The sequence below is a fragment of the Harmonia axyridis genome, chromosome X (genome assembly GCF_914767665.1).
Source record: "Harmonia axyridis chromosome X, icHarAxyr1.1, whole genome shotgun sequence".
Lineage (NCBI taxonomy): Eukaryota > Metazoa > Arthropoda > Insecta > Coleoptera > Coccinellidae > Harmonia > Harmonia axyridis.
This window is the reverse complement of record NC_059508.1, coordinates 8,583,823-8,595,195: the sequence shown is the minus strand read 5'-3', so window position 1 is coordinate 8,595,195 and position 11,373 is coordinate 8,583,823. Positions and strand designations below refer to the sequence as shown.

Below are 11,373 nucleotides of genomic sequence, written 5' to 3'. Positions count from 1 at the left end.
TTATTGTTTCTGCTATTGATTTGGAGAAAAAAATTTCAAACAATCTATCTATATCCTAAGGTATAATGCCTAAGAAGGTATAATAATAGAGACGTAGGAAATTTTCTCTGCAGGCAACTTATCATACATATACATATTTTCTGTGTTATATGTCTATTAATTTTCTCTGCACCATTTACCTTCTCGATTACCCTATGTTCCTGATATTGAATTCGAATTTTGAACCTCAAAATGTGCTTAGTGCACTTTGCGAACACTGGAAAAGAGATGTTTGTATCAGGAACACATGATACCTAAAGAGGTATCATTTAGTAGAAATCTACTTTTTTTGATAGATCGCATTTCCATGAATTTTTAGTAGGAAGAAATCAGTAGTAGATTTTAGAAATCTAACCCAGACGGTTAGATTTCTAAAATCAGAAGAAAGTACAGGAAGAAATCAGTCGGTAGATTTTAGGAATCTAACCGTCTCGGTTAGATTTCTATAATCAGAAAGTACAGGAAGAAATCAGTCGGTAGATTTTAGGAATCTAGCCGTCTCGGTTAGATTTCTAAAATCAGAAAGTACAGGAAGAAATCAGTTGGTAGATTTTAGGAATCTAACCGGGACGGTTAGATTTCTAAAATCAGAAAGTACAGGAAGAAATCAGTCGGTAGATTTTAGGAATCTAACCGTCTCGGTTAGATTTCTTAAATTTACTACTGATTTCTTCCTACTAAAATTCATGGAAATGCGATCTATCAAAAAAAGTAGATTTCTACTAAATGATACCTCCTCAGGTATCATGTGTTCCTGTTCTCTTTTCATGTTTTCGCAAAGTGCATTTTGAGGTTCAAAATTTTGGGGTACCCCCAGTACCCTCCCATTTCTACGGCCTTGTGGCTGATTATTTCAGATTTATAGATATTGATAATCTTGAATCGAATTGATTAATTCTAATTCTGAAAGTTACTACTGAAATGAAATATAATTATTATTGATAGATTCCCTACAATTATAATAATTTTTGTTGCTCGAAATCGTACTTATAAACTTGAACCATTATATATCATGTGTATATCATTAAATAAAAGGTTTTTTGAATAATTTCCGCAAAACGCATTTTTTTATTAATCTTTCAGATTCAATTTCGAAACGTATCTAGTAACTCGAACACTGATGTTCAAAAAATTTTGTATTCGGTTATTTTTTATTGGGTATTTTGTACATAATTTCCAGCGATTGCATCATTTTGGCAATACTTAAAGTTATTTGGGAAAAAAACTTTTATGAAAATGAGTATAATTTCTGAAAAAGAAACACAAATCGGTAAAATCTTTTCTGATCGGACAAAAAAAAAATCTTATGTATCCACTTGTGATCGTTAGTTCTTCGTTTTATACTATAGTCGAATATTATGAAGTACTTTTTAAATAAAATATGTACATACGGAAACAGGTATAAAAGGTAGTGAAGAATAAAATCTCAAAATTTGATTAGTTGAGTATCGCGTTGGCCAATAGTCGATTAAACAATACTATTATTTACAGAGTTAGAAATGAAAATTGAAATAATACAGAACTTTTTTTTGGTGAACCACTGGTATTTTAGAAAAATGTGAAGAGAAACATTGGTTCTGAACTACACTATTTGGTTTCTTGTAGTTTTGTCGTATTTGCTACCGATTTAGAGAAAATAAATGTCAAACAATTCCCTAGTAATCTTAAGGAAAATCCAAATTATCATGAGGATCTAGTTAGTTAGCTGCGAGGAATAAATTAATTAAGTTCTGGTACTCATTTACCAATCTGTAGCGAAAATTTAAAAAGGATTCGATGAACTGTGTAATCATAACAAAAAAATCACCCTGTATCTCGAAAACAAAGCATTTGTTTGTAGGACTTTTTTCTTAAAATCATCCAAGGAATCTCTCATTTTTCTTTTTTTGGAACACTGTATAATTAAATTTCCGCTTTCAGAATATTAATTGAACGATAGAAATTTTTTTTCAGAAATGAGCAATTATACAAATAGAATAAACACATTGGTTTCAAGTGATAACATTGAAACATCAATCAAATATATTTTCAACTTGGAATACTTTTTTGGAAATAATGACGACATATATTGGTTTGTTGATATTTGTTTTATTATGCATCGTTTCAGTATTAAAAAATTAAAAAACAAACATAGTATATAATATACATAAATAAATAAATTTTTCATCGAATGCATTTACAGTCTTAATTTTGTATTCTAAATATAAGAAATCTTATATTAATTATATACAACACAGATGACATGCCAGGAGTTACATATACTAAGATATAAATAAAATTTTTACACAAAACATTTAGCGAGTTTGGAAATTACATTTATAACTAGCATTACACATTTACATCTATGAAATTAAACAGAAAGTACTTCCATTGTGCTCAAAGCTTACAACTAAAATAAAAAATATAAAAATACATCAAATAGCCATTTATTTGTGATGATTGTGTAGCTACTTTCTTTGAAGTACGATTATATTCCTTCACAATTTGGTAACTTGAATGATCAACAAATCTCGATAAGCAGCAAGACTTAGTTGCACTAAAAGTATTGGGCGCAGAAATGCTCAGCTACACTTTGAATAACTTCAATCAAAAAAGGAACTATTGACCTTATTTGGAATTGTTACACATTCAAATAAAACTAATGGAATTAATTCGATACACATACAATATTCGATATGTAGTTTTGAGTTTTAGCATGAGTGTATATAAGAATATATATATACACAAGAATTATTAATCCAAGACAATAATATTAATATGAGCAATGCTTTTTACATGTGAAAAGCAATCAAAGCACTTTATGCAGTTGTTTCAATGTAAAAAATAAATGACTATTGAGAGGAATGTCTTCAGAAGTTATATAGGATTCAATATGTAATTATCTTCAAGTAAATTCCCAGCAGTATCTTTATCTTCGTTTATTTCCTCTTTTCAAATAAAGCCTTTTCACGAGATTACTTGGAAAAGTTCAATCTGAAATTGAGTGGCTACCGCTGGTTTTTCACAAAATCAAGACAAAATTTCGAAGACAACACATATAAAATGATCACCAATACAAATAACTTTGTACCTAATCTAAAAATTATTACAAAATGTATAGAATAAGTGAGTCCTTTGGCATTACAAAAAAGTTTGGCTTTAGAAAATAAATTAATAGACAAAAAAATTTCAATCTCATTTCCCTATTGCTAGTAATTGTCCTATGATTATTTGTATATATTATATATAAAATAATATACAAGTGAATATATAAAATTGTGACATAGAAAATATGGCGAATAACTTTTGAATCTTAGTTTCTTTGACCTGTGTGGTCTTTATGGAATGAAATTTCACATTGGATTTTTTACATCTCATGTTTTGCACAGACCATGGAGCTCGGCATAGTTGACAATGGCGCGATGTAAAAATTCATATTGAGCCTGAAAAAAGAAACAAAAACATCATTAGAAATGGACAAACTAACTTGACCATTTTAATACGTACATAAGTGTTGAGAAGATCTAGCCGTTGCGAACGTAATTTTCGGGTTAAGGTGAATATGTCCACTCTTCTTTCTGTACGTAATTGTTCAACTAAAATACACAGTCCCACAAACATTGAACTTCTTATTGTTCCCAAATTACAATGGACTACCATAGACGGAGAACATCCACTTGGGATGAGTGACGATTGCGAGTGATCCACCAATTCAATGAGCCCCCTAGTTACCTCAGGAACCTACAGGAATGACATTGAAACATAGAAACAAGTCGACTGAAATTTTACAAAATGTTAGAAAAATTTCACTTACTTCTCCGTCAACAGTGGGCCAGCCATGGTATTGGAGATGTGTCACCTTTGTTTCTTCTCCATCTCTACTTTTTACGTACATTTCCCTTCTGGTATAGTAAGGACAACTTTCGGCTTGAACGTACCTCACCATAATATGATCGTAACAACTTTCATCTTCCGGCCAGTATCTTGGGCATTTGCCTTCGCCCAATTCTGAGAGCATTACAATAACACTAATTCCTTGCTCAGACACCATTCGCCAAAAATCGTTGACTGTATTCTCCATTGGATCTTGGGTTATAATGAATGATTCATTATTGTCATAGCCTTCTATAAAAGTAGCGTTGATGTATGTTGAATGTTCCCTGCCAGGCAAAGGTGTAAGTATTACTCTGTTCCTGTCATATGGCACCACCAAATCGGATCTATTCTTCTCCCTATTTTCTTCAGCAAGAGCTACAGAAGTTGATTTTCTATCCTCAAAAGCATTTATAATTTTCTAAAAATGAAAAAAATTGTATTTACAATAGTAATTCACTACAGTCAACTTTTACCTCAAATTGTTCTTCTAATTTACATTTAGATTCGTTCATATCACATTTCTTCGCTTTTTCAATAGTGGTTTTCAGATCATCTGCATTTATTTCTTGATCTCCATGTTGAGCAACTTCCATCAAAGCACGATATATGAATATATATTGTTTCTAGAAAAGAGCAAATAAGATTTTTCTCACCAAGATATCACAAACTTCAAACTAAGGTGTATCATTTTCTCTAGAACTATTGGTCTGTGATTTTGAGATATTTCATTATTGCAAATTTTTAAATTTTCTTAAATTCAATATCTCTCAAAATAAACATTCGGAAATTTTCACATTTTACAAACTGAGTGTACAATAAAAAAAATTCAGTTCTTGGAAAAATTACTCTATAGTTCCCTTAGTTTCCAAAAAAAGAATATATGTATAGGCTGTTTCTATTGGAATTTCAGATTAAAAATGTAAGATGAATATTTGCGAAGAATATTCCTCGATTTTCACCAAAGATCATCATTAGAAACAATAAACCAAACTTTTTGCCTAGAAACATTAACTACATGATAAGAGATCACTTACCAATGATTGTACCAAAAAGTTCCTCTGGTGTCTCAGATCACATATTGTATTGAATATAGAAACTTGTCCTTCCTCTTTGAGCTGTTGTAGAAGACAATCCAAAGCAACTAGAGTACCCGTTCTTCCAACTCCCGCACTACAATGAACCAAAATGCATCCCTTCTCAATAGAATAGATCTCGTTCATTCTTTTAATAAATTTGATGATTCCATTAGGATGTTCGGGGGCCATGAAATCTTTCCAAACCAAGTAATGGTATTGAGTTATTTTTCGTTCTTCTTCTTTCATGCCGTTCTTTCGACATATCTTGAGATTTCTAACTAAATAATCAGAGAACCTAATCTCATCTAAATGAGTAACGCTAATATCTCCGAAAATTTTTTCTCCATCAACTTTGTCAGGCCAATATTTGGCACATTTTGTTTTGCTATATTCCTCCAAATTGGTCAACATGAGGATAAGTTCCAGATGTTGTTCCCATATCATTCTCCAAAAATCGTTGACTGTGGTGTCCATGGGACCTTGAGCGCAAATAAACTTTTTCCTTTCCCTATAACTCAATACGTAGTTGGCGTTTATGTAGTCTGAACCAGCAATACTGTCCACTTGGGAAAGTTTCACTCTTGTTTGATCGTAAGATTTGATATCGGGATATCGATTTTTGTAAACATTATCTCTTGAATCAGATGCTCTGGTAGTTCTATCACTGAATCTGTCTGGTAACAGTTCAAATTCCTGTTGAAAACCGTAATCGGAATCTCTATGTCTTTCAATGTAGGCTGATAGAAGGTCTCTTTTAAGGATTGGACACATATCAGGCGGATTTAAAGATACCAAGCGTTGTCTCCCTCGTAAACTCCTACAAAAATACATAGGTTAAGATTTCACTTATGAGGAACAAAATGCAAAAAGTTCCAATTAATTTCCTACTTGTCTTTTGTACTTTCAAAGCAGCAATATTCATCATCACTCTTACCGAGTCAAGAAACACAGTGTAACTGTTTTCTCTATAAAAAAAGGAACCATTGTTTGTTATCAGCATATTTCATTCATCACCATGAATCAACTTCTCTCAGTGACTCATTAATAGCTATTAGTTATTCATTGAGATGATATGAAATGTACCAAAGTAATAGGAAAAAACATTGTAATCATATTGAAGAATTTGTGGTCCATGCATACTTGTCTAGTTGTTTTTGTTCTGAAATGTTCTCATGTATATTTAATCAAATTGAAAGTGTCAGCATAACACCATCATAAGGATATTTTTCAGATGCAGCAATAATAGAAGTTAATATCAGATCCGTTCTTTGACTGAACGATTTGATCTTCAATAAAAAAAACATACCAATTGAATAATAATTAATTGATTTTAATTAGTTATTTGTCTTTTAGTGGAGATCTATGAAAAATTGTTAAAGACCAACAAAAATCAAGAATACACCTACAAAGAATAATGATAAATCAAATTACCTTAGTGAAGTACGGAAAGTGATCATCTCTACAGCCTGTGCATGAGCTTGTTTTGTATAGCGGTGCAAAACAATCAAGGCGAATAGTAGCAAAAATATAACCAGTAATAACCCACAAAGAGTTTTCACAACCAACGAAAAAGAATTGGCCACTGGAGCTTCAACAACTTCAGGTCCAGGGTTCATCATCACAAAATAGCTGCTATAAGCTGCTAAAGTACTATAGCCAGGACCTCGCACTGAAATATATTGAAATGATTTCTTGACTAATGAGCTATAATTGATACTTTACCTAAAATTTCTACAAATCCAGTGTAATTACTATTTATATCCAAACTGCCATCATAAGGGGGTAAGGGATCTACTAAATCAGTTCTCCTCACCCTTTCAACTGTTTCATTGGAAGTGGTGTTTGAGGTAACATTAGAAGCTGTTGTAGCAATTTGGCGAGGTGCGGAATAAGGCCTCAAGCCTATACATTTCTCACATTCACTTCCAGAAAAATTATAAACTTGATCATCACCAAGAAAAACTTCAGGATGAAACACACTACTAAAATAATAATTCTGTTAAATTTGAAAACTTTAGATTTTTTTTTTAAATTAGATTTGAAGCATTGGGACGCATTCATATCATATCAAAAATATCCCTTCCAACTTACTTGTCAAACATTTCGGCAACATAAGCTCCCCCTTTATGTGTACGATGGGCTTCTCCATAAGAAACGATGAGCAAATCTTCAGGTTCAGGCATGTCTCCTAATTTCTGCTGAGATTCCATTCTTACTAAATAGATTCTATAGCAACAAATAGGTCCGTTACGTTCAGAAATACGTGGTATGTTCAATTTAAAAATATATTTTCCTAGCTGCTCCTCAATTTTTCTCCATGTCAGACGAGAGAGCTTTTGTTTATCAGGCAGTGTAGGTGGCATACTGCACTTCAATTCAACATCTTGGCCATTTCGTTTTGTGCGTGTTACAGCAGATATCCTTACAGTATAATTCGTGTTTGCAGAAACATTATAAAATCGCGTATTTATCGTGTTCTCATTGACACTGGTTATCTTAGGTCCCCAAGTTATATGTTCCATATTTCCTTGTTCGTTGTAAAATATGGCACTCCCATCAACATTCACCTATTACAGGGAACAATTATTCATCATAAAATTGATTTCGATGAGAACCAAAAATCAATCAACATGCACGCTTGTTCATACTAATATTTTTCTTTTGTAAAAGCTACATAACTGAAAAGAACTTGAAATCTACAATAATAAATACTCACATTATATGACATGATAGTGCCATGAGGATCAATAGGGGGCTTCCAAGAAACAGAAACAAATCCTGTTTGACTGATATTATCAAATCTACATTCGATGAAGGCATCTGATGGAGGACCGGATATTCCATCCATTGTTGTACCGTTTACAATATCAGAAGAAGGGCCACAAGTATTTGTATAATCACTACAAGCAGCCACTTGAAAAACATATGATGTGGCAGGATTCAAATCAGAAAACATATATAAATTATCCCTAGATGCTGGTTGGATTGTCTCTTTAGTAGAAGAATTGGTACTTTTCGATATAAGCTGGTAATAGTGAATAAGATCATCAAATTTCTTTGGCGGATCACTCCATTTGATTGTAATTGAACTGACGGTTACTCCTGTTACTTTAACATCAGGGATAAATATAGGTTCTTCCGATAGTATTGCAACTGGTTTACTAACTGAATATTGACTGTCTCCTTCTTGATTCGATGCCATAATACGCACTGTATATTCCGTGTCATTTTTGAAATTTGATTTCAGGATATAGGATCTATTGCTTCCTTCAACTTTATCAGGATAATAGAACCAAGTTGAATCTTCGCCAAATTTGTATTGGATTCTATAAGTTAGATGTTTAGGGTCATTACCATCATTTACTGTCCAGTTCAAGTAAATTTTGCCAATTCCAATGGATTTTATAAAATCTATATTGATTTGAGGTTTATCCAGAACTAAGATCATGGTTGTTTTGTTTACCGATTCTATATTAGTACTGGCAAAACACATATAAGTTCCATTGTCATTTTTATTGACACTATCTATTTCAAAAGTAGTATTTTTCAATGTTTCATTAATACTTTCCACTTTCCAAGAGTCCTTTTCCAACATTTGTCCATTTTTAAACCATGCAATTTCATCAATAGGATATCCTTGTATAGTACAGAATAATTTAACCTTCTTGGTCATTTTAGTATGAATTGCTGGTGATATAGCAATTACATTTGGAGTCATGGTTACATTCAAGATTTGTCTGGCAATATCAAGCTTTTGATCTTTTGTGAAGGAAAGACAAGTATATTCACCAATATGATGTAAATCAATATTAAAAATGTGTAAGATGGAAACCTCATATTTCTTTCCTGTTTCTTCAATATTTTCACCTTCCTTTTCCAGTGAAAATCTGCAATGTATCAGAAAATTAATGATATTAGTTTAGTTTTGTGATAGAGTGGTGATATCTTGACTTCAACTAACAGTTGTATACTTACCCTTCTTGTTCAGTTATGTTTTTAGATCCAAATATCCATTCTATTTTACTTGCAGTCATAGTAGTTCTACACATAATTGTTACGTTAGATCCAATTGGAATTTCTGTCGGCTTATACACCAAAACATTAATAAACACAGAGATTTCTTTCTCCTCATCTAAAGGATCTAAAAGGTAAGAATATCCAGTTAAACAACTCCAAATTGAACATTGGCCGATATGTTCAAATTAGAAATCATAACAAATTGCAGATCCACTCACCAATTGTATGACAATCAACAAAGAGGAATTTCATTAAAATCGAAACGAAAATAAAAATTGTATAATGGGTTGGGCACCCAACACTAGACATCATTGTGAGAAATCGGAAGTAATTCAGCGACTTTTAATACACCTACTTATTTCATACTTATTTGCCATATGAAGAACAATTTGTGTAAACCATTTTTAGTGTACTATCACAAATTCACACAATATACGTAAATTGCCGACATCCGACATTATGTTGTTGTTGTAGGATCCATCTTGAAGGCCTGTCAGGGTAATTGGCGTATGCGCAAAGAAAAATGCACAAAATTCAAACAATTTGAGATTGAAACAATTTTTTTTTGTATTCAATAGATGTGGGAATCCTAAAGATGTTTATATACTCAAGTGAAGAAGGTGCTAAAGAAGAACACTTTTCATCTCGTGAATGTATAGTAGTAGTATAGTTCCTCGATTTGAAAATTCGGAAAAACTACTTCGACTCACTTTTTTACGTCTAGAAACCATAAAAATTGGAAATTTGCCTCGAAATTTAAGGTATAGCAGTTATTGAGCTGAATGCGAATCCAAAATAATTGTTTCGTGAAGAATCCCGAATGCAATATTCAAATATTGTATTGATTATTGAAATATTTGAACTACTATTTAGAGATTCAGTTTTTTCATGATCATTAATAGAAATGATTGATAGGAAATATCAATAATTAAAGCCTATATGTAATTCATACTCTATAAACTCGAAAATTCCTAAAAATATGCTAGATCCGAATACCTAGTTCATTTTACGCCAAAAATCAAAGAATTTTGAGGAAAAATAATTCATGTTCCCTATGAGACCTTCAAATGTGAGTGGAAAAATCACGTCAAATAAGAGTCTGCAAAAAATGTTTGAGTGAAATATTTAAATTTTGGGATTAATTAAACACGACATAAAACATCATTCAAGAATTTGATGTTGCGCGATCTGCATATGTTTGATTGAACTTGAGTTCTGCGAAGAAGATAGAAAACTATAGTCCCATATGAGTTGAAAGACGAATTCATTTTCAGTTCATATATATTTCTTTAGATGTCACTACTTATATATAATTTTAAGTAGATTGGAAATGGGTTTTGGTGTGTTTATAGGCATTATTCCGAAAAACATAGTCCAGTTATGTGGAGTATTATCATTTCCTCTCGATGTAACATGTATTTTTCTTGGAATGTCATCGAATTCTTTAGATTTTCTTGTCGTTCATTTTCCTTCAGTTTTTTCCAGAAAAATCTTTTATATTGTTATAATTTTTTCTTAATCTTATCAAAGTTTAAGGTGAAATTAGAAGATCCAGTGTAAGATATATGTATAAAAACACTGCATTTTATATAGGTACTAGGGTCCATTATTATGTCTCATTGTCTCATCTTAAAGAATATCCTGAATCATTGGAAAAAAGGCTTATATGTACCTACAATAAAGAAATAGGATAGATATATCAAGAGAAAAATTCTTTATATACCTATCTGATTTAATTAATGTTCGACCACAGGCTTGTATGAAATTTGGTAACGCACGATTATTACATGTCAGTGGCGGATCCAGGATTTATTTCAGGAGGGGTGTGTCGCAGAGTACTTACTGAATTCACATATAAGTTATACAGAAGGAATTGTACAGAATATTGAAAAATCTTTTGTCCATTTTTCTTTCAATTGATTGGTATGTTAAGTTCATACATGGTGAGATGAGCATCGAAGAGAGCGAACGCAGTGGACGCCCAAAAGAGGCTGTCACCGACGAAAATCAAAATAGTTCACAAAATAATTTTGAATGACCGTAAACGTGTTAATTATTCTGAGTAGTGTTTGAAGCTGCTTAAGTGCAATATTTTTGCGTCGATATGTAACAATGGATGAAACATGGCTCCATCATTTCACTCCGGAGTCCAATCGACAGTCAGAGTGGACTGCACGCGATGAACTGAATCTGAAGCGAGGAAAAGCACAACAGTCAGCTGGCAAGGTTATGGCATCAGTATTCTGGGATGCGCAAGGTATAATATTCATTGATTACCTCCAAAAGGGCCAGACCATCAACAGCGATTATTGTATAGCGTTATTGGAACATTTAAAGGATGAAATCTTTAAAAAAACGGCCCCATTTGAAGAAAAAAATGGTGCTA

At 32.1% G+C, this 11,373-nt stretch overlaps 1 protein-coding gene across 1 annotated transcript; it reads right to left on the bottom strand.

Moving 5' to 3' along the window:
* Positions 1-2,107: 2,107 nt before the first annotated feature.
* Positions 2,108-9,493, bottom strand: LOC123686415 (tyrosine-protein phosphatase 69D). The gene is made up of 11 exons (XM_045626522.1): positions 9,206-9,493; positions 8,946-9,111; positions 7,687-8,857; positions 7,062-7,537; positions 6,693-6,952; positions 6,402-6,639; positions 4,929-5,787; positions 4,368-4,517; positions 3,833-4,312; positions 3,526-3,759; positions 2,108-3,461 (listed from the first exon to the last, which is right to left on the bottom strand). The coding sequence occupies exons 1-11, from the start codon at positions 9,297-9,299 to the stop codon at positions 3,393-3,395; spliced, it is 4,197 nt and encodes a 1,398-aa protein (XP_045482478.1). The 5' UTR covers positions 9,300-9,493; the 3' UTR covers positions 2,108-3,392.
* Between the last annotated feature and the right edge of the window lie 1,880 nt (positions 9,494-11,373).

Bases quoted from the DNA above. Each gene is read 5' to 3' on its own strand.
- LOC123686415 (XM_045626522.1), bottom strand. From the start codon at position 9,299: ATGATGTCTAGTGTTGGGTGCCCAACCCATTATACAATTTTTATTTTC. The intron at 5,788-6,401 runs GTAATTTGATTT...GTATTTTTGTAG, and splicing joins ACTTTCCGTACTTCACTAAG to GAGTTTACGAGGGAGACAAC. The intron at 4,518-4,928 runs GTAAGTGATCTC...GCTCTTTTCTAG, and splicing joins ACTTTTTGGTACAATCATTG to AAACAATATATATTCATATA.